The sequence below is a fragment of the Pollachius pollachius genome (assembly GCF_949987615.1).
Source record: "Pollachius pollachius genome assembly, chromosome: 2".
Classification (NCBI taxonomy): domain Eukaryota; kingdom Metazoa; phylum Chordata; class Actinopteri; order Gadiformes; family Gadidae; genus Pollachius; species Pollachius pollachius.
In genome coordinates this window covers 8,677,631-8,700,624 of record NC_136935.1, presented here as the reverse complement: position 1 = coordinate 8,700,624, position 22,994 = coordinate 8,677,631, and the positions used below count along the sequence as shown (strand labels likewise).

The 22,994-nt window shown below is 50.9% G+C and overlaps 2 protein-coding genes across 3 annotated transcripts; both read right to left on the bottom strand.

Annotated features, from left to right (window-relative positions):
* Positions 1 to 1,280: 1,280 nt before the first annotated feature.
* On the bottom strand, positions 1,281 to 11,471 carry LOC307070390 (TBC1 domain family member 12-like). Its single transcript, XM_079728839.1, is given in 14 exon segments — positions 1,281 to 3,351; positions 3,570 to 3,828; positions 4,573 to 4,682; positions 4,813 to 4,941; positions 5,052 to 5,123; positions 5,296 to 5,390; positions 5,810 to 5,893; positions 6,067 to 6,173; positions 7,581 to 7,698; positions 7,796 to 7,878; positions 8,417 to 8,499; positions 9,121 to 9,226; positions 10,101 to 10,147; positions 10,149 to 11,471. Coding segments are annotated over 14 exon segments (2,436 nt in total). The 5' UTR covers positions 11,220 to 11,471; the 3' UTR covers positions 1,281 to 3,279.
* Positions 11,472 to 12,100: 629 nt separating this feature from the next.
* On the bottom strand, positions 12,101 to 21,290 carry slc22a15 (solute carrier family 22 member 15). Of its 2 annotated transcripts, none has more exons than XM_079730616.1 (13): positions 21,155 to 21,290; positions 20,457 to 20,585; positions 19,913 to 20,045; positions 19,125 to 19,289; positions 18,767 to 18,896; positions 17,481 to 17,541; positions 15,842 to 15,999; positions 14,946 to 15,086; positions 14,399 to 14,484; positions 14,070 to 14,181; positions 13,533 to 13,605; positions 13,172 to 13,333; positions 12,101 to 12,469 (listed from the first exon to the last, which is right to left on the bottom strand). In XM_079730616.1, exons 1-13 carry the CDS (start codon positions 21,236 to 21,238, stop codon positions 12,371 to 12,373), a joined length of 1,533 nt encoding a protein of 510 aa, XP_079586742.1. In that variant the 5' UTR covers positions 21,239 to 21,290; the 3' UTR covers positions 12,101 to 12,370. The 2 variants fall into 2 exon arrangements, with proteins under 2 accessions (XP_079586742.1, XP_079586743.1); XM_079730617.1 differs by having other exon boundaries at positions 14,070 to 14,178.
* Between the last annotated feature and the right edge of the window lie 1,704 nt (positions 21,291 to 22,994).

Here is a 22,994-nt window from a genome sequence, read left to right as displayed (position 1 = left end):
TTTATTTATTAGAAGCACATTGCATTTCCACTGTATGGAAGGCTACACGTGCCCTTATCTAGATTTGGTTTACCAGTACACAACATTTAAAACTGAGCAAAGTCGATGCCAACAGACGGTTACAACGTCAATCAATAGTAAAGTATGTGATATGATGGTTGATTCTTTTATATTGAGTAAAACTTTCATGTTCCGCCATATTCATGCGCGTCACTAGTAAACCATACGTCACCAACTGGGCAACTCTGTTATCAAAATCTGGCCGAAGTTGCCCAATGAAAGTAGAATCATAAGAGCCCCATGAGGTGTCGTTCACGAGAACTTTCCGACGTCGCGAAAATGTTTTCCCCATAATTCCAAGCGATGTGAACGTGCCATAATTTACCCGCTTCGTATAATTTCAGTTGAGTTCATTGAAGTTGAGGCTAGAGCGTGATGACGTCATCCGCTCTAGTCCAAGGCAGCTATCACAAAAGCTAACCATTTCGGACATTGCGGAGCCTGACAACGTCAGTATTTAACCTAGAAACCCAATATTAAGCTAAAACGGTTACGGCATTTCTTGTTTCACTGACGCTAAAATGATTAATTGATTGGGAATATGATTGTTATACATGTGGCGTTTATGTGTGGTGACCCCCATTTATATGGCTAGACTAGGCTAGGCGCTTCCTACATATCCGGTGAACTTCCGGTAGAAGCTAAATGCTAATGTGAACAATCTTTTTCACGTCATGATAGCTACACAAACGATATCTCATATGAAAGCTGAGACTCCAAGGATTCCAACAGCCTTATCATTTTGTTCAAAAGATTCTACATTTTTAAATGGTGTGCACTGTGCATGTTTACTTCATCTGTTCAAATCTTTCACTTGATTCAAGACATTCAACATTTCTTTACGTCTTAAACTATGTCGCTTATTAAAACATTTTCAACCTCATTTTGCAGTCCAGCACTCACCGCATTTTCTGCAGGAAATTAATTTTCTAGCTGAATATGCAATTCATTCGTTTTAATTAGTGTCATACCTCTCGAAAAAACTATAAATAAGCTATTTTGTTAAATATTCTATTCATACAGCTCCAGGGAACTGAAGGTGTTCGCTTCTGGACAGCAGTAGAAAATATAACAATAAAAAATAACAAACTATTAAGTTACTGTGTACAATGTGGGCCTACCTATATAAACAATATAGTAGGCAGAAGCAATCGAATAAAGGAATTAAACGACTAGGACTCGAAACGAAATAAAAAAAGATCAAGAGGTCTTGAGGAAGAAATTATTTACAAGTTTGAGTCATCGCTGCATTCTTTAACTCACCAGAATGAAAACTGTACAAGCACACAAGAAGTCAACTTAAAGTCTTCAATCTTAAAGTATAAATGTGATTCATTATAGCAAACTCGGTCATTAAAGCAATAAAGTTAATATACTGGAAAAAACAAGTATCTTATTCTTCCTTTAGCTCAGGAGTGAGAGAAGTCTTTTATTCCAGGCTCAACAATGGTACGAGCCATACCCATAACGCCTCAACAATGGCACGACCCGTACCCATAACGTCTCAACAATGGTACGACCCGTTCCCATAACGTCTCAACAATGGTACGACCCGTACCCATAAAGGCTCAACAATGGTACGAGCAAGACACGCACCGTAAGCTAGCCAACATATGGCCTACATCAGCTAGCAATGTAAAGCTAGCTATCTACAGTCAAATATCTACTAACAAACAGATAACAGGCTAGCCATCACACAGGTGGCTAGCTAACACACACTAGGTACGCATGATAGCAGGGCTGGCTAGGACTACCATGGAAATTAACTCTCAGGTGTAGTGTTTGATACACGGCCTGTACAGACATTCTGTGTTTGTTTGTTTGTGTGTGTGTGTGTGTGTGTGTGGTGGGGGGGGAGGGGGTGGCTGATAGGCTGCTTAGAGCTGGATAAGGTGCCTTTAGCTTCAAGTGGTACGGAGTGGTATAGATGTGTGCCTGAACATACAAGTCTGGAACATTTTCAAGACCTGACGTCTGATCGCAGTCCTTCAGGACTTCACCCTCGGAGTCCGGACATGGGACCAACAAGGACACTTTCGCCTCAACCCAACATGGAGAGACTAGACTGGGAAGACCCGCCCATTCTGCCGGTGATTTGAGTTCGCCCTGCACAAGGGTCTGGAGATGAGCAATACATTTCTTTCTGCTTCCGATACATTTTTGCGGGAGCCAATCACCAAGCTGGCTTTTCCCCTTGGCGCGCTATTGGCTGGTTTACCACAATGACGACAGGGAAGCGACGGCAAGCAGCCAATCGCGAAAGAGTCAAATGAACTACGCCCGTTGATCACGCCTTTTGTGCTGAAGAAAATGACAGCAGCTTCCCCAGACCAACGTGCAATCTACGATTGATCTTGGTCTGGCAATAGCCAGACTATGGAGAGACCTGATCGATGGTACAACCTCTAGAGGCCAAACCTCAAGAGGTCAAACACCTAGAGGTCAACTAGAGCTCAAACACCTAGAGGACAGACACATGGAGGTCAAACACCTAGAGGTCAAACACCTAGAGGTCGATCATTGTTCTCTGCTGGTTCATTCGGCTGCAGGTGTCAGCCAAAGAAGACACTTTGTTCCTCTGCTCTGGTCTTAGTTCAAGCATTGTTATCAATACTTTTCCTCAAGATATTTATGTTATACGATATAAATCTAACTTAAGAAATGCTGAGGTCTACTAATGAATACTGTTGGATGGGCTAGCATGCAGCAGCCACAAGGAGATTCATCAAGTCCCACCAGCCGGCCCCTGGTCCGTTCTGTAGTGGAAGCCGGTCTGGGCCCCTGGTCCGTTCTGTAGGGGAGAGCCGGTAAGGGCCCCTGGTCCGTTCTGTAGGGGAGAGCCGGTCTGGGCCCCTGGTCCGTTCTGTAGTGGGAGCCGGTCTGGGCCCCTGGTCCGTTCTGTAGTGGGAGCCGGTCTGGGCGATGGCCCCAGGTCCGGTCTGGGCGGGGGCCCCTGGTTCTGCTGGAGACCTGGAGAGTCTACTCCCGCACTTCTTTTCAATCCATATTAGCCCTAAAATCAGCTAGCATCAACCTAAAGCTATTGATGCTCGCTTCATAGCAAGCATCAATAGCATGGGTAGCTAGTGAGTACTTTTCAGTTCGCAGTTCGCATGAATTTGGACATTAGTTTGAGAACTATGGCCGCTATAAAGTTAGAGTTAGCTTATTAGCGCCAGCTCCTCAGTGAGCTAGGGTTAGTTCCTCAGTTGGCTAGGGTTAGCTCCGGAGGGCTGGGCTGCCGTTCTTGTCTGGTTCTTTGTAGCCGTCCTTCATCAATGAAGAAAACACCTGAAGGGAAACAGAAAGAGAGATGAACACACAGCCGCCACATAACAAGAGAGCTCTAGGGGTCAAACATCTAGAGACCACCAGGGCCTGCAGTACCGGCCTCAGCCCCCTGGGGGGGGCCGCAGTCCCGCCCTTGGCCCCCGGGGGGCCGCAGTACCGCCCTCGGCCACCGGGGGCCTCAGTAACGGCCTCGGCCGACGTTCCTCGCTGTTCCTCACCTGCGCCCAGCGGCCCGCGCTGCAGACCATGGGGGTGCTGGCCATGGAGCTGAAGAGCAGATGGGGGGGGAGGTCAGGGGGGAGGCGGGTGAGGAACTGGGCCATGTGGATAAAGTCCATCTGCAGCAGGACGTCCTGGTAGAGCCGCAGCAGCCCCAGCGCCGTGCGGAACAGGCTCTCCTCCCCGTCCCGACAGAACACGTCCCACACGCGGCACGCCACGTCCAGGGGCAGCGCCTTGCTGTACAGCGTGAAGATCCTGGAGCCCCACAATGCACCAGGGTTAGCATTAGGACCGTACTGTACAGCCTGGAGCCCCCACAATGTACCAGGTCCAGAGTTAGGACCGTACTGTACAGCGTGAAGAGCCTTGAGCTATTCATGGGACTCTAATCAGAGTTCATCTCAGTTAGCTTCACAGCTAGCATCCATAGCATTAGTAAGAATTAGCACCTACCAGTCTATCAGGTAGAGGTCTGGGGTCAGAGGTTAGAGGTCAGGACCTACCAGTCTATCAGTTAGAGGTCAGGGGTCAGGACCTACCAGTCTATCAGGTAGAGGTCAGGGGTCAGGACCTACCAGTCTATCGTGTAGAGGTCAGGGGTCAGGACCTACCAGTCTATCAGGTAGAGGTCAGGGGTCAGGACCTACCAGTCTATCAGGTAGAGGTCAGGGGTCAGGACCTACCAGTCTATCAGGTAGAGGTCAGGGGTCAGGACCTACCAGTCTATCAGTTAGAGGTCAGGGGTCAGAGGTTAGAGGTCAGGACCTACCAGTCTATCGGGTAGAGGTCAGGGGTCAGGAACTACCAGTCTATCAGGTAGAGGTCAGGGGTCAGAGGTTAGAGGTCAGGACCTACCGGTCTATCGGGTAGAGGTCAGGGGTCAGGAACTACCAGTCTATCAGGTAGAGGTCAGGGGTCAGGACCTACCAGTCTATCAGGTAGAGGTCAGGGGTCAGGACCTACCAGTCTATCAGGTAGAGGTCAGGGGTCAGGACCTACCAGTCTATCAGGTAGAGGTCAGGGGTCAGGCTGTTGGCGAGGAAGTGTCTGAAGAGTCGAGGCAGATTCTCCTCGAAGAAAACCTCAAAGGCTGCGAAATACTTCAACATCTGAGAGAGAGAGAGAGAGAGAGAGATTATTTGGGTGCGTGTGTGTGTGCACGCGTGGTTGTATACGTGTGCCTGTGTGTGTCTGTGTGTGCATGCGTGCTTGTGTGAGCGCGTGTCTGTGCGTGCGTACCAGCTGGTGGTCCACCCTGAAGAAGGTGACCTGACAGGGTTTGTTGAGCAGGTTGGTGAAGGTGATGAAGGCCTGCCCCTCCTCCAGATTCAGCAGCAGCACCGCAGCCATGAACGACATGCCCTGGACCTACAGAGAGACAGGGGGTGAGACCGGAAGAGAGACAGGTACTGAGACCTACAAAGAGAACAACAGAGAGACCGCCCCACTACGTAGGCTCATTAGAGGCTGTGACTCACGTAGCCAATGTCTGGCCGGTAGCAGGTGTACGCTCCCAGGAGACTGTGGAGCACCTCGTGGTAGGGCCCGCCCTGAGAGAGAGAGAGAGAGGGGAGAGAGAGAGAGAGAGCTGCCATCAGTTTGATTGACAGGCGGAGGGCTGAGTGTTTGATTGACAGGTGGAGGGCTGAGTGTTTGATTGACAGGATGAGGGCTGAGTGTTTGATTGACAGGATGAGGGCTGAGTGTTTGATTGAAAGGTACCTTCTGGAAGATGAAGAGCGAGGGGAAGGTTCTGGAGATATCCAGTTTGATCAGGTCCAGACTGGACTCCCTGTCAGCCAGCGATGCCCCCCCGTCTGGAACAGACAGCCGGTAACCAGTCAGTAACTAGTCAGTAACCAGTCAGTAACCAGCAGGTAAACAGTCACCCCAACAAAGGACTTCGTTGCCATGGTTACATTCACCGTAACACTCTTTTGAAAAATCAGTACAAGGAAGACGTTTTAACAGATGTTATTGGTAACCGTTGGCAACCGCTGGTAACCATTGGAATGCTCTGATTGGCTGAGGAGGCCCACAGTCTCCACGTCTGCTCTGATTGGTTAAGGGGGCCCACAGTCTCCACATCTGCTCTGATTGGCTGAGGGGGCCCACAGTCTCTACGTCTGCTCTGATTGGCTGAGGGGGCCCACAGTCTCTACGTCTGCTCTGATTGGCTGAGGGGGCCCAGAGTCTGTACGTCTGCTCTGATTGGCTGAGGGGGATGATGTCATACCGCTCTCGCTGTCGTTGACGGAGCTGGTCTCACTGGAACACCGCCACCTGTCCTTCACCCTGCAAAGGAAGATATCGTAGAGTTCTACACACACACACACACACACACACACACACACACACACACACACACCTTTAAAGACTGTCATTGCCAAGGCTGCAAGGGTGCGTGTGTGCATTGTGTGTGCGTGCAGTGTGCTCGGTGTGAGTGTGGTGCATTGTGTGTGTGCTTGGTGCTTGTGTGCGTGCTGTGAGTACCTGGGGTGATGTTGAGGTCGTTCCCGATGGCCAGGCTCCAGACTCTTCCTCTGACACTGGGAGGAAGGCCGTGCCACCACAGCTCCCGCACACGCCGCGTGCACTTCCTGTCCAGACAGGAAGTCCAGATATTAAATATATCTGTTTAGCTCTACATGTATATATTTATACATCATATATAGAATATATATAGTTTAGCTCTGTATATATTGTTTGGCTTATGTATATATTAGTATATATAGTGTATCTATGTATATATAGTGTAGCTCTGTATATGTTAGAATATATAGTGTATCTATGTATATATATTATAGCTCTGTATATATTAGTATATATAGTGTAGCTATGTATATATTAGTATATATAGTGTATCTATGTATATATAGTATAGCTCTGTATATATTAGTATATATAGTGTAGCTATGTATATATAGTGTAGCTCTGTATACGTTAGTATATATAGTGTAGCTCTGTATACGTTAGTATATATAGTGTAGCTATGTATATGTTAGTATATATAGTACAGCTATGTATATATTAGTATATATAGTGTATCTATGTATATATAGAATAGCTGTGTATGTATTAGTAGATATAGTGTATCTATATATATATAGTATAGCTGTGTATGTATTAGTAGATATAGTGTATCTATGTATATTAAGGATGAGTCAGAATATCAGATTATTTGATTATAGGTTCCCGAGGGTCAAAGTGGACTTTTAACATTTGGACCGTTAACATTTTTTCCCATTCAAATAAACAAGAATTAACGGACGGAACTAATGTTGGACACCTTGAAGGGCATTATCCCGCTCATACCATGGTCACTTGCCGAAGAAAATAAATTAGGACCATTCATTTATATTTTCATGCATTTTACAATCCAAATATAGTTTTTCACAAGCCATAACTTTGTTTCCCTGGTAACGCTTGAGGGTTTGACTAATACCTGGAACAATCATTACCCTCCCGTAAGGTTCTTATGTAACGGAAACGTTGTTCACTCCTCCAGTAAATAGGACGGACCACAGCTACGCCTTGGCAACGGGAGGTATTCTAGTCCGCCCAGCTATGAGCCAGAGAGCTAACATTATGCAGTGTACATATTTATAATTCGAAATTCGTCCCAGCCTTTATACAACATATACTCTAGGGTCTATAGCATATAACCACGTTGTCTGATTACAGTTTAATTCATTTTTTTGACCAGCTCACAATTGACCAGCTCTTGTTTCGAAGGCTGAACATACAATTTGACTGGAACTACTTAGCTTAGCAGGTAGTTGTTTTTTTGCATTTAAGATATTAAGTGATTTATTGCCGATGATCCATGGCTGCCTTTGTGAATGTCAGCACACATCGAATAATCGATTATTCGTTCATACCACCCACTGATTATTCGACCATGAAAAATTTGAGTCATTGAGCCATTCACATCCCTCATGTATATATAGTGTAGCTGTGTATATATAGTGTAGCTGTGTATATATGAGTATATATTTGTGTCGTACATCTGGTCCCAGCGCGGCAGGATGTGGGCGGTCCAGGTGTTGATGGCGTGAGAGATGCTCTCCTCCCGTCTGTGGCGCTCCTTCAATTTCCTCTTCCTCCTCTGAGCCTCCTTCACCTCTGACACACACACACACATACATACATACTATATATAGTATTGTGTATCTCTCTAGAGACAGACAGACAGACAGACAGGCAGGTGTTTGTTGTCTACCTCTCCTCCGTGCTCCTGCCACCATCTCCTGGTACTCCTGCTGGTGTCTCTGCGCCTCCTCCTCACTCTTAGCAGGGAGGTTCCTGAGAACACAACACACACCTGTCACCACACACACGCGCGCCAACACACACACACGCCAACACACACACGCGCGCCAACACACACACGCTCGCCAGCACACACGCGCGCCAACACACACGCGCGCCAACACACACGTACACATACCAACAAACACACCAACATACACACGTACACACACACACACACACACGTGAACACACACATCAACAAACCCGTCAACACACACCCGCAACACACATGTGAACACACACACGTCAACACAAACAGGTCAACACACGCGCATCCACACACGTCAACACAGACACGTCAACACACGCACGTACACACACACACACAAACACGCCAACACACCTGTTGACAAACACACGTCAACACACACATCCACACACACCAACACACCCGTCAGCACAGACACCAACACACCCACGTCCACACACACACCAACACCCCCGACAACACACACACGTCAACACACCCACGTCCACAACCCCCCCCCACGGGGCCCCCAGGGTTGGTAGCCTTGGCGACAGGTCTCACCCAGGACGCTGCTCCAGGATCAGGGCGGTGGTGGACTGGGGTTCGAACTCCAGCAGCTTCCTCCTCCCAGGAGGCAGGGGGCGCTGTGGGCGACACAGAGGTAGACACTACATATAGAAACACATATATATACATTACAACATATATAGATACATTACATATGCACATAATACTATATATTACCACTACTGCTACATGCCACATACATTTACATTGACATTTAGGGCATTTAGCAGACGCTTTTATCCAAAGCGACTTACAGTAAGTGCATTTGTTACAATAAGTACATTTGTCATAAGAAGTGAAACAATATATCGCTGTCGGTACAGTAAAGATGTTGATAGAACCAAGTGCAAGTATTACAATCGCTAGGCTAACCCATTCCCCGTGTAAAGCAATGATAGCACACACACACACACATATAGATATATGACCACTACATACATTCAATATATATGTATATAGATATATATATAATATAACGTTAGATAATTATAACATATATAACAACTATATAACTACTAAATAGATTTTAACAATACTGCTTCACATATCTGCATATGTTTCACTCCTACATGTTTGTTGTGCTGTATAACATGTGTGATGTGTAACATGTATGTTAACTTGCATGTTGAGCTGTATGTCATGTAACATGTACGTTGAGATGACATGTATGTTAAAATGTACGTTGAGCTGTGTCTGACCTGCTGGCCTCCATCGCTCTCTGGGACCACCTTCCCAAACAGACGCCAGCCTGGTGCATTCTGGGTAGGCACCACAGGCTCTTTGGATTTCCTGGAAAACAAACTTCTAGAGGGAGGAGGAGGGAGAGGGGGACGAGGAGGGAGAGGAGGAGGAGGGAGAGGGGGAAAGAGGAGGGAGAGGAGGAGGGGGAGGGAGAGGAGGGAGGGAGAGGAGGAGGAGGGAGAGGAGGAGGAGGGAGAGGGAGGGAGAGGAGGAGGGAGAGGGGGACGAGGGAGAGGAGGAGGAGGGAGAGGGGGAGGGAGAGGAGGAGGAGGGAGAGGGGGAGGGAGAGGAGGACGAGGGAGAGGAGGAGGAGGGAGAGGGGGAGGGAGAGGAGGAGGAGGGAGAGGTGGAGGAGGGAGAGGGAGGGAGAGGAGGAGGAGGGAGAGGGAGGGAGAGGAGGGAGAGGAGGAGGAGGGAGAGGGGGAAAGAGGAGGGAGAGGAGGAGGGAGAGGAGGGAGGGGGGGAGGGAGAGGAGGAGGAGGGAGAGGAGGAGGGAGAGGAGGAGGAGGGAGAGGAGGGAGAGGGAGGGAGAGGAGGACTAGGGAGAGGAGGAGGAGGGAGAGGGGGAGGAGGGAGAGGGGGAGGGAGAGGAGGACGAGGGAGAGGAGGAGGAGGGAGAGGGGGAGGGAGAGGAGGAGGAGGGAGAGGAGGAGGAGGGAGAGGGAGGGAGAGGAGGAGGAAGAGGAGGAGGGAGAGGAGGAGGACGGAGAGGGAGAGGAGGAGGAGGGAGAGGGAGGGAGAGGAGGAGGGAGAGGAGGAGGAGGACGAGGGGGAAAGAGGAGGGAGAGGGAGGGGGGAAGAGGGAGAGGAGGGGGAGGGAGAGGAGGGGGAACGAGGAGGAGGAGGGAGAGAAAAGATTTTTGGAGATGTACACCTCTGGTGTGCGTGCGTGCGTGCGTGCGTGCGTGCATGCGTGCGGGCGGGCGGGCGTGGGCACCTGGTGAAGAACTCTGCGATGGTGGTCCTCTTGGTTGGGGAGGGGGGGGCCCGACTCGGGGGGGTCTGGGAAGGGGTCCGGGGCGCTCTGCCGCCGCCCCGCCCCCTCCAAGTACAGCCCCGCCCCCTCCTCCGGGGAGAGAGGCGTGGCGTCGCAGCTCAGAGACACCGCGGTACTCCCTCGGGTCCTCAGGGTCTGCGGCCTCGCCGCCAAACTGGGACCAGGAGAGGGGGGGCTGGGACCAGGGGAGGGGGGGCTGGGACCAGGAGAGGGGGGGCTGGCCGATGCAGGGTTGGCCGAGGGGAGGTCAGGGGAGGGGGGGCTGGTGGAGGGGGGGCTGGGAGCGTCAGAGGGAGTTTCAGGGCGCACGACATGGAGAGGGGGTCCTTGTCCCGGGACGGTCCAGTCCTGGGCGGGAGGGAGACCCCCGGGGTCGTGACCCTGGCCGGCGCCTGACGTCCTGACACCCGTCCCCTGTGGTGGGGGCTCGGGCTCGTCGGGGAGCGTGGTGTTGTTCTCAGAGTGCTGGGGCTCGTGCACGTCACGTGGCGTACAGACGAGGTGCAACCCGCCGTTGGCAACGTTCACCTCCTCGCGACTCCCGCGGCGCGCCCCTCCCTCCGCCGGCTGGCCAAGGGTCGTATCCGCTCTTCGACCCCCACCGGGGGGGTCGTTTATCTGGAGCTCACCGGAGACGGAAACCTCGGCTTTTACAGGCTGTCTGTCCCCCTTCCGGTGTCCCGGTATCACGTCCTCAGAGTCCGGGGACTCCCCGCACTCCGTCCCCCCGCAGCCTCCTCGGAGCCCGGAACCTGTCCCTGAGACCTGACCCGGAGCTGACGGCATCTCCTCCCCCAACCCGACCGAACAGGGACCGACGTGGCCCCCCCCTCCCGTCCGCCCCCCGGGGGTCCTGAAGCTGTTTGAGCGGCCGTGGTCGCGACAGTCGCCCGAGACCACGCAGCTATCCTCCAGGCGGCAGGGGAGACATTTAGATCCCGGGACCGAGGTCCCGTCCTGCGGGGCCGCTCGGTTTACCTTCCTGCCGTAAACCGGATCCGCTCGGAACTTCTCCTCATCGTGTGGAGGCGAGCCTCCGTTGAGCTCCGAGCCGTCCATGGCTCTCGGTCAGCGAGACGAGCCCCGGGCGGTCCCCAAGTGAGGCGGTCCCGGGGTCCCCGGCAGAAGGTTGTGTTGTTCCCGGTGAGGAGATCTACCATCCTCCCCGGAGCCGCTGCGCCTCCAGCGTCACCTGACCGACGTGGACGGTCATTGACCGTGAAATCCTAAACATGATCAGATCTCAACATGATGAAAGGGTGAACGTTGAACCATAACGTTATTCATTCTGAAACCAGCGGCACTTCAACAACAATCGGTCGCCATCTTGGAAAGGCTTCAAGGTGACGTCATGTCTTTCGCTCGCTGGTTGACCGACAGGCGGGATGTGGCGACACCTTCCGTCACCTCCTGGTAACCGCACGCACACAGCATCCGGCTCGGACAGTTCATCACTTCAGATCCTGAGGTACTGGGACTCAGAAGGCCTCTCCCAGGTCCTACTCCAGGTCGGGGCTCGTCCTTGGGTTCCCCTGGACCCCCCAGGGGCCTAGACCCCCCCAGGTCCTGCCTCCCCTGGACCCCCCAGGGACCCGGTCCGGTTTGGCCCCAGATCCCACGATCCCAGGCCTCCTCTCCAGACTGGGCAGATGTTCAGATCCCAGTCCGTGTGTACTGTCTGTTATTATATTACCATCCACCTACCTCAATAGAACCTTAATTTATTCCAGGACCTTTGAACTCTGCCTCATTGCGACCAACTTCATAGTTCTTTTTTTAAATAGACTGTTTTTTAAATATGAATCTCTGTTGAAGTGAAGTGTGTGAGCTTATATTAAATGATATGACAGACCAGTTGAACACAGGGACAACCACAGGGTTATAAAGCTTCCACAGAGCATTCCTCCTCTGCCTCTTGAGAATCCAGACCGAGAACTCCATTCATTACAAAATATCATCTTTATTATTATCACAAAATTTGAATTGCATATCTTCTTAAATATAACAAGATAAATACAGTCAGTACGAATCCTTCAAAAATTGGACATTTACACAGTTTATTCTGGTCTGTCTGTCAGTCTGTCTGTCTGAGGACTGGCCGTCTGTCTGTAGGTCACCTGGCCGTCTGTCTGTAGGTCAACTGGCCGCCGTCTGTCTGTAGGTCACCTGGCCGTCTGTCTGTAGGTCACCCCTGGCTGTCTGTCTGTAGGTCACCTGGCCGTCTGTCTGTAGGAGGAGTGGCCGTCTGTCTGTAGGCCACCTGGATGTCTGTCAGTTGGCCATCTCGACGTCTTCTCATACAGATGGAGCTGAAAACGCAAGACAAGGCCATTTGTCACAGACAGACATACCTACTCACTGAACCGCTGGGTCCTGTTTATGATACTGTGGTCCTGTATCATATACAGTGGTCCTGTATATGATACAGTATGATACAGGACTACTGTATATTATACAGTGGTCCTGTATATGATACAGTGGTCCTGGATATGATACAGTAGTCCTGTATATGATACAGTGGTCCTGTATCATATACAGTATGATACTGTGGTCCTGTATATGATACAGTGGTCCTGTATATGATACAGTAGTCCTGTATATGATACAGTGGTCCTGTATATGATACAGTGGTCCTGTATATGATACAGTAGTCCTGTATATGACACTGTGGTCCTGTATATGATACAGTGGTCCTGTATATGATACAGTGGTCCTGTATATGACACTGTGGTCCTGTATATGATACAGTGGTCCTGTATATGACACTGTGGTCCTGTATATGATACAGTAGTCCTGTATATGACACTGTGGTCCTGTATATGATACAGTGGTCCTGTATATGACACTGTGGTCCTGTATATGATACAGTGGTCCTGTATATGATACAGTGGTCCTGTATATGATGCTGTGGTCCTGTATATGATACAGTATAATACTGTGGTCCTGTATATGATACTGTGGTCCTGTATATGATACAGTGGTCCTGTATCATGTGTTGTATGAGTGGGCACCTTGGGGTGCAGCACCCTGCCGGGGGCCGGGTCAAGGGGGGGGGGCTCCAGGGTCTCTCCAGGGGGGCTGCCGAGGGTCTCGGGGAGCAGCAGGGTGAGGCAGCCGGCCGTCAGCCCGCTGAGGCAGAACACGGTGAACGGGAGGGAGCTGTGGACCACCCTCTACACACACACACACACACACACACACACACACACACACACACACACACACACACACACACACAGAGACAGAGAGACACACACACATACAAACAGAAACAAAGAGACACACACAGACAGAGACACACACACACAATGTTGTTGTGCTCTTTAGAGTCAGCGCCATAATTACAGCCCACCGACCCCAGAACCTTCTTACCATGGATGGAACGAACGGAGCCAGAATCCCCCCGACCCGACAGGCCATCGAGCAGACCCCCAGCCCGGCGTTCCTAACACACACACACACGATGAAGCCTGTGTTATGCCTGCTAGCCTCGAGCCGTAACCCTGACGACTAACAACCAACCGTGCTCCAAGAAGCTGAGAACCTCTGCTGGGAGTAGATCTAGCTGATAGCATGGTTAGCTGGTAGCATGGTTAGCTGGTGGTTAGCCTACTTGATAATGGGCGGGTAGAGCTAGCTAGTAGCGTGGTTAGCTGATTGCATGGTTTGCTGGTGGTGAGCCCAGCTGATGCTGGTGGGGTAGAGCTAGCTGGTAGCATGGTTAGCTGTTGGTTAGCCTACCTAATGCTGGTGGGATAGAGCTAGCTGGTAGCATGGTTAGCTGGTGGTTAGCCTACCTAATGCTGGTGGGGTAGAGCTAGCTGGTAGCATGGTTAGCTGGTGGTTAGCCTACCTAATGCTGGTGGGGTAGAGCTAGCTGGTAGCATGGTTAGCTGGTGGTTAGCCTACCTAATGCTGGTGGGGTAGAGCTCGGCGGTGTAGATGTAGACGATGTTGAACGCTGCGCTGACCAATAGCTTGCCCAGCAGAGCTAAAGACCTGCTGTTGATCAGGGCTCCTGCTGCGCACACACACACACACACACACACACACACACACACACACACACACACACACACACACACACTTGTAATTGTAGTTCTGTGTGTATAAAGTATTGTACTACAGTGCATTGCATTGTGTCTATAGTATTGTGGTATTGTGTATAAAGTATTGCAGTACTGCGTGTAGTACAGGTTGTGTGTAGTACTGCAGTACTGTGTGTATTATAGTAGTACCTGAGTCCTCTGGGAGGATGACAGTACAGAGACAGGAAGCTCCGGCCAGACACAGGAAGCCAGCGGTGCTCCGCCTCCTCCCGGCCCTGACACACCAATCAGCTGTCAATCAAACAGCCAACACAATCCCTCGGCCTCTCACCTCTGAGGCCAGATGTTGATCGGTAGAGGCTATTGATCAGTAGAGGCTACCTATTGATCAGTAGAGGCTATTGATCAGTAGAAGCTACCTATTGATCAGTAGAGGCTATTGATCAGTAGAAGCTACCTATTGATCAGTAGAGGCTATTGATCAGTAGAGGCTACCTATTGATCAGTAGAGGCTAATGATCAGTAGAGGCTACCTATTGATCAGTAGAGGGTTTTGACCAGTAGAGGCTACCTATTGATCAGTAGAGGCTATTGATCAGTGGAGGCTACCTATTGATCAGTAGAGGCTATTGATCAGTGGAGGCTACCTATTGATCAGTAGATGCTACCTATTGATGTGGGGTTGGTTACCAGCGATGGTAAGCCCTCGGCCTCCTGAGTATTATGGGATGCTCACCAGGGTTTGTTGATGAAGTACATGCAGAGCGGATAGGCAGGCAGCTCCACCAGCCCGTACATCATCACGTTTCCATAGCGACTGCCCGACGTGGTCCCGGCTCCTAAGGTCAGCCCATAATATACCAGGCTACATGCATACCTGGAGCGCGCACACACACCAACACACACACACACACACACACACACACACACACACACACACTGGGGTCAGGTCTAGGGTAGGGTCAGGTCTAGGTTAGGGTCAGGTCTAGGGTAGGGTCAGGTCTAGGGTAGGGTCAGGTCTAGGTTAGGGTCAGGTCTAGGGTAGGGTCAGGTCTAGGTTAGGGTCAGGTCTAGGGTAGGGTCAGGTCTAGGGTAGGGTCAGGTCTAGGGTAGGGTCAGGTCTAGGTTAGGGTCAGGTCTAGGGTAGGGTCAGGTCTAGGGTAGGGTCAGGTCTAGGGTAGGGTCAGGTCTAGGTTAGGGTCAGGTCTAGGTTAGGGTCAGGTCTAGGGTAGGGTCAGGTCTAGGGTAGGGTCAGGTCTAGGGTAGGGTCAGGTCTAGGTTAGGGTCAGGTCTAGGTTAGGGACAGGTCTAGGGTAGGGTCAGGTCTAGGGTAGGGTCAGGTCTAGGGTAGGGTCAGGTCTAGGGTAGGGTCAGGTCTAGGGTAGGGTCAGGTCTAGGTTAGGGTCAGGTCTAGAGTAGGGTCAGGTCTAGGGTAGGGTCAGGTCTAAGGTAGGGTCAGGTCTAGGTTAGGGTCAGGTCTAGGGTAGGGTCAGGTCTAGGTTAGGGTCAGGTCTAGGGTAGGGTCAGGTCTAGGGTAGGGTCAGGTCTAGGGTAGGGTCAGGTCTAGGTTAGGGTCAGGTCTAGGGTAGGGTCAGGTCTAGGGTAGGGTCAGGTCTACGGTCGTGACCTCACCAGGTGTACATCAGCAACATGGTCCTCCAGCGCAGCACCGGATGGCTGACCAATCGCAGCAGGCCACCACCCCCTTTCCGCTGGAGGGCGGGGTCAGCGCGCCGCAGCTTCAGGTTGGATGCCGGGCAACCGTTCCTCATAGCAACGTAGCGCAATATCTACAGCCACAGCAGATTATCTCAGATTATTGTTGTGCGTTCAAGTAATACTTAAACACACAACGCAGCGCAGCATTACTATACATAGAACATGTTACGATTACTATAAGGTAGGGATGTTCTGATCACTATAAGGTAGGGATGTTCTGATCACTATAAGGTAGAGATGTTCTGATCACTATAAGGTAGGGATGTTCTGATCACTATAAGGTAGAGATGTTCTGATCACTATAAGGTAGAGATGTTCTGATCACTATAAGGTAGAGATGTTCTGATCACTATAAGGTAGAGATGTTCTGATCACTATAAGGTAGGGATGTTCTGATCACTATAAGGTAGGGATGTTCTGATCACTATAAGGTAGGGATGTTCTGATCACTATAAGGTAGGGATGTTCTGATCACTATAAGGTAGAGATGTTCTGATCACTATAAGGTAGAGATGTTCTGATCACTATAAGGTAGGGATGTTCTGATCACTATAAGGTAGGGATGTTCTGATCACTATAAGGTAGGGATGTTCTGATCACTATAAGGTAGAGATGTTCTGATCACTATAAGGTAGAGATGTTCTGATCACTATAAGGTAGAGATGTTCTGATCACTATAAGGTAGGGATGTTCTGATCACTATAAGGTAGGGATGTTCTGATCACTATAAGGTAGAGATGTTCTGATCACTATAAGGTAGGGATGTTCTGATCACTATAAGGTAGGGATGTTCTGATCACTATAAGGTAGAGATGTTCTGATCACTATAAGGTAGGGATGTTCTGATCACTATAAGGTAGAGATGTTCTGATCACTATAAGGTAGGGATGTTCTGATCACTATAAGGTAGAGATGTTCTGATCACTATAAGGTAGGGATGTTCTGATCACTATAAGGTAGGGATGTTCTGATCACTATAAGGTAGAGATGTTCTGATCACTATAAGGTAGGGATGTTCTGATCACTATAAGGTAGGGATGTTCTGATCACTATAAGGTAGAGATGTTCTGATCACTATAAGGTAGGGATGTTCTGATCACTATAAGGTAGAGATGTTCTGATCACTATAAGGTAGGGATGTTCTGATCACTATAAGGTAGGGATGTTCTGATCACTATAAGGTAGAGATGTTCTGATCACTATAAGGTAGAGATGTTCTGATCACTATAAAGTAGGGATGTTCTGATCACTATAAGGTAGAGATGTTCTGATCACTATAAGGTAGGGATGTTCTGATCACTATAAGGTAGGGATGTTCTGATCACTATAAGGTAGAGATGTTCTGATCACTATAAGGTAGAGATGTTCTGATCACTATAAGGTAGAGATGTTCTGATCACTATAAGGTAGAGATGTTCTGATCACTATAAGGTAGGGATGTTCTGATCACTATAAGGTAGAGATGTTCTGATCACTATAAGGTAGGGATGTTCTGATCACTATAAGGTAGAGATGTTCTGATCACTATAAGGTAGAGATGTTATACAATCACCTCCTCTGCCTCATCGACGCGGCCCTGGGAGTAGAGCCATCGAGGAGACTCTGGCAAGACTCTGAGGAAAACCAGATGACGCAGACCCACCATGAGCTGAGGTCTGTGTCATCACTCAGACCCCATCCTGGGGGTCTAGGTGGGTCCTGGGGGTCTAGGTGGGTCCTGGGGGTCCTGGGGGTCTAGGTGGGTCCTGGGGGTCCTGGGGGTCTAGGTGGGTCCTGGGGGTATAGGTGGGTCCTGGGGGTCCTGGGGGTCTAGGTGGGTCCTGGGGGTCTAGGTGGGTCCTGGGGGTCCTGGGGGTCTAGGTGGGTCCTGGGGGTCTAGGTGGGTCCTGGGGGTCCTGGGGGTCTAGGTGGGTCCTGGGGGTCCTGGGGGTCTAGGTGGGTCCTGGGGGTCTAGGTGGGTCCTGGGGGTCCTGGGGGTCTAGGTGGGTCCTGGGGGTATAGGTGGGTCCTGGGGGTCCTGGGGGTCTAGGTGGGTCCTGGGGGTCTAGGTGGGTCCTGGGGGTCCTGGGGGTCTAGGTGGGTCCTGGGGGTCTAGGTGGGTCCTGGGGGTCCTGGGGGTCTAGGTGGGTCTAGGTGGGTCCTGGGGGTCTAGGTTGGTCCTGGGGGTCTAGGTTGGTCCTGGGGGTCTAGGTGGGTCCTGGGGGTCTAGGTTGGTCCTGGGGGTCTAGGTTGGTCCTGGGGGTCCTGGGGGTCTAGGTGGGTCCTGGGGGTCCTGGGGGTCTAGGTGGGTCCTGGGGGTATAGGTGGGTCCTGGGGGTCCTGGGGGTCTAGGTGGGTCCTGAGGGTCTAGGTGGGTCCTGGGGGTCCTGGGGGTCTAGGTGGGTCCTGGGGGTCTAGGTGGGTCCTGGGGGTCTAGGTGGGTCCTGGGGGTCCTGGGGGTCTAGGTGGGTCCTGGGGGTCTAGGTGGGTCCTGGGGGTCCTAGGGGTCTAGGTGGGTCCTGGGGGTCTAGGTGGGTCCTGGGGGTCCTGGGGGTCTAGGTGGGTCCTGGGGGTATAGGTGGGTCCTGGGGGTCCTGGGGGTCTAGGTGGGTCCTGGGGGTCTAGGTGGGTCCTCGGGGTCCTGGGGGTCTAGGTGGGTCCTGGGGGTCTAGGTGGGTCCTGGGGGTCCTAGGGCTCTAGGTGGGTCCTGGGGGTCTAGGTGGGTCCTGGGGGTCTAGGTTGGTCCTTGGGGTCTAGGTGGGTCCTGGGGGTCTAGGTGGGTCCTGGGGGTCTAGGTTGGTCCTGGGGGTCTAGGTTGGTCCTGGGGGTCTAGGTGGGTCCTGGGGGTCTAGTACTCACACGGCCAGTAGGAAGAACAGGACCCCGGGGGAGTTGGTGGTGGCAGCCAGCGTCCTCCAGGGCCGCACGCAGAACCCCAGCAGGCCGAACAGAGCGATGCCCACCGCGAACGCACAGTTCGACATGGTGCCTGCACACACACACACACACACACACACACACACACACACACACACACACACACGTCAACAACAGCTACATGCTAATCCTGGAACCACTAGCATAGATACACTGTTATCCCTGTTAGCATAGCTACGATCCAGCCTAGCCTGTTAGCTACTCACCGGTCCTAGCCTGTTAGCTACTCACCGGTCATAGCCTGTTAGCTACTCACCGGTCCTAGCTGTTAGCTACTCACCGGTCGTGGCCCAGTAGGACCGGCCCACGTACTCCTGGGTGAGGGCGAAGCAGACCAGACCCATGCCCCCGTTCATCAGGCCCACCAGCAGCCGGGACAGGGCGAACAGCTCGTAGCTCGGCGCTACAGCCGTCAGGTAGCCAAACAGCACCTCAAAGAACAGCACTGTGGAGAACAACAGGGCTCATGAGCGCTGCTCTCGTGTCACTAACCCCTCCTCCTCCTCTACTAACCCTAACCCTCAGGGTCCACCAGTCCCACTCAACTAACGAGTTCATCACATTAATATATATACATACATGTAAATACGTTTCACTAAACAAGGTTTTTATTGTGCTTGTTCATGGACGGCTTATCAGACAAACTATTTGTCTTAGTAGTAGAAGTCGTAGTATAGTGTTTGTAAAGTAGTAATATAGTGGTAGTAAAGTAGTAGTATAGTGGCAGTAAATTAGTAAAGTAGTAGTATAGTGGTAGTAAAGTAGTAGTATAGTGGTGGTAAAGTAGTAGTAAAGTAGTAGTATAGTGGTGGTAAAGTAGTAGTATAGTGATAGTTAGTAGTAAAGTAGTAGTATAGAGGCAGTAGCAGTAGTAATGCCGTAGAACAGCAGCAGTAAAGTCGTAGAACAGTAGTAGTACAATATTGGTAGAGCAGTAGGAAGGTAGTAGTACAGTAGTAGCAGTAAAGTCGTAGTTCAGCAGTAGTAGTAGTAAAGTCGTAGTACAGTAGTAGTAGTAGTAGTAGTAGTAGTAGTAGTAGTAAGGTAGTAGTAGTGTAGTGTGAGTACCGGTGAGGAAGACAGGTCTGCGCCCGATGCTGTCCGACAGCGGGCCGAACACGATGTTTCCCATCAGGACTCCAGCAAAGAACAGAGAGCCAGCCAGGCTCACCTTGTAGGCCTCGTCCTGGACCAGGGACCACTGGGACCACAGAGAGGCAGCAGACAGACAGACAGACAGACACAGACAGACAGACAGACACAGACAGACAGACAGACAGACAGACAGACAGACAGACAGACAGACAGACAGATAAATGGATGGTGGAGGGTGTTACTGGTGGTGTTGAGGTGGTGTTGGGGTGGTGTTGAGGTGGTGTAGAGGTGGTGTTGGGGTGGTGTTGGGTTGGTGTTGAGGTGGTGTAGATGGGGGATGGGCTATTGGTGATTGGGTGGTGTTGAGGTGGTGTTGGGGTGGTGTTGGGGTGGTGTAGATGGGGGATGGGCTGGTGGTGTTGAGGTGGAGGTGATGGTGGTGTTGTGGTGGTGTTGAGGTAGGGTTGGGGTTGGGGTGGTGGTGATGGTGGTGTTGAGGTAGTGTCCCCATCGTCACCTCAGTGACGATAGAGTCCAGGTCCTCGGTGAAGCGGACCCCTCCAGGAACCGCGGCGGTCTGGTCAACGAGGAGGTCTGGAGCGGCTCCGACCAGAACCAGCAGCATTGCCTGACCCGCCATGTACAGCTAAACACACACACACACACACACACACCACACACACACACACACACACACGCACACGCACACACACACGCGTGCGCAAGCACGCACACACGTACACATTCACACGCACACGCGCATGAAATGTTTGGGACTAGAAGGTCGAGTGTTATTTGCATGAGAGCGAATCTACTTTGCATACTGAAAGTACTTTTTACATCAAACTAACATCCGAAAATCTCGGCGTCATTCGGTCGAGTTCACGCGACATTTCCAGGACTATATTCGCGCCGCTCCTCCCGTAGGGCGGTGCTGTGGTGGTGACGTAGGGCAGGGTCCCCAGGATGCACCCTACAGACATCAACACCCCGCAGCGTGGTCCTCCCCGGCGAACCCGGAACAAGCCGGAGACCACTCCGCAGACCGCCAACACCCAGACCCCCGCGGAGTCTTTAAAGACTGAAAACCAAACTAGTCGGAGTTTGAAATCCCCCCCAGCCCCCACCCTCCTGACTTCCTGGCCACGTCACCCTTACGCCGATACGTCACGCCGCTCGTCCCGCCATTAGAGAGATTGTGTTGTATTGTAATACCTGTAGCAGCACCAGCAGCCACACCGCCCGCCGCTGGTACGGCCCGAACTCCCCCACGGCGCGGAACGCATCCTCCAGCTCCATGGACCGCTTCAGGTCATCACTCCGCGCAGATATCCGTGCCCACAGGGGAAACTCGCACATAACCACACCCACACAAGAGCATCGCACCTAACCACGCCCACACTGGAGCCGCGCACATAACCTCGCCCACTTGTAACGGGGCTGTTTAATAATAAAGTGGTGGTGATTATGATGATGATCGCATCTCCATGGCTTCACGTGGTCGTTGGGGGAGTTGAGATGGCAGGTCTTTTATTTGGTGTGCTGAACACAAAACCCGAGTACTTTATAACTTCTATCGTGAGTCTCTTCTGTATTCAAAATTATTCGAACAGAACTCCGATAGGAAGCAAAGATGATACAAAGACAGGTCGTTCAATGACGGGACAGACCAATCACGTTAAGGTGCTGTTGACACACCCCTTAAAGGTCTTTCTATAGGGTGATACAGGTCTATATAAAGGTCTTTCTATAGGGTGATACAGGTCTATATAAAGGTCTTTCTATAGGGGATACAGGTCTATATTAAGGTCTTTCTATAGGGGGATACAGGTCTATATAAAGGTCTTTCTATAGGGGGATACAGGTCTACATAAAGGTCTTTGTAAAGGGTGATACAAGTCCATATAAAGGTCTTTCTATAGGGGGATACAGGTCTTCCTGCACCTAGAGGGTGATACAGGTCTTTCTATAGGGTGATACAGGTCTATATAAAGGTCTTTCTATAGGGGGATACAGGTCTCTATAAAGGTCTTTCTATAGGGGGATACAGGTCTATATAAAGGTCTTTCTATAGGGTGATACAAGTCTATATAAAGGTCTTTCTATAGGGGGATACAGGTCTTCCTGCACCTAGATGGTGATACAGATCTTTCTATAGGGTGATGCAGGTCTCTCTATATGGGGATGCAGGTCTTTCTAGGGGGATGCAGGTCTGTCTACAGGGTGAAACATGTCTTTCTATAGGGTGAAATGGGTATTTATATAGAGTGATACAGGCCTCTCTAGAGGGTGATACAGGTCTTTCGAGAGGGTGATGCAAGTCTTTTCTAGCCTGGGTCATCTAACAGCTTGCGGTTCACATCCGTCCCACATGCAAGATCAGGACCAGGTGTAATGCCGCCTTCAAACACTCAGTTTCCGGGAGGTTCGGACCTTAAGCTCGGAGGAAAGCGCTTTGAAAACGCTGTTGGGTCGGGTTTTCGCTCTGAGTTTCGTGCGGAAGTACAATGGCTGCCCATTTCATTGATAGACTAAAGTGAACTTGCTAGCACTAGAGGTGAACTTAACACCCATTCTAGCATTTAAATTACGATACATTATAGCTTACAATTATAATCACCTGATAAATTCTCTTTCATGTTCAACCATCGCAAGCAGTTCCAATAACTGATTCATCCAATTCAGCAAAGAAGCGCAAAGTCCCCGCGGTCATCCATACTTGTAGTTGTTATGAAGTCTGGTCTCCAGAACGATCCGTTTTATGTAATAGCCTACGAACTTCTAAGGGGCGTTTCCTGAACACTCTTATTTCGGAATAAGAGGAAGCTTTACGTAAAGTCACATAAGAGCTTCCGAACCTCTGAGCTGTTTTGTAGGCGGCATAAGACCAGGTTCAGAACCAGGGTTTTGGGAGCATGAAGCGGTCAGCTGCCTTGCTCAGGGACACCTGGACTGAGCTGGGAGCCGGGGATCAAACCAACAGTCCCAAGCGAGTGTGTTGAGAGTATTGCCCTGCCCACTTCACTCTGACAGCCTTCACAAAACACACTTCCAA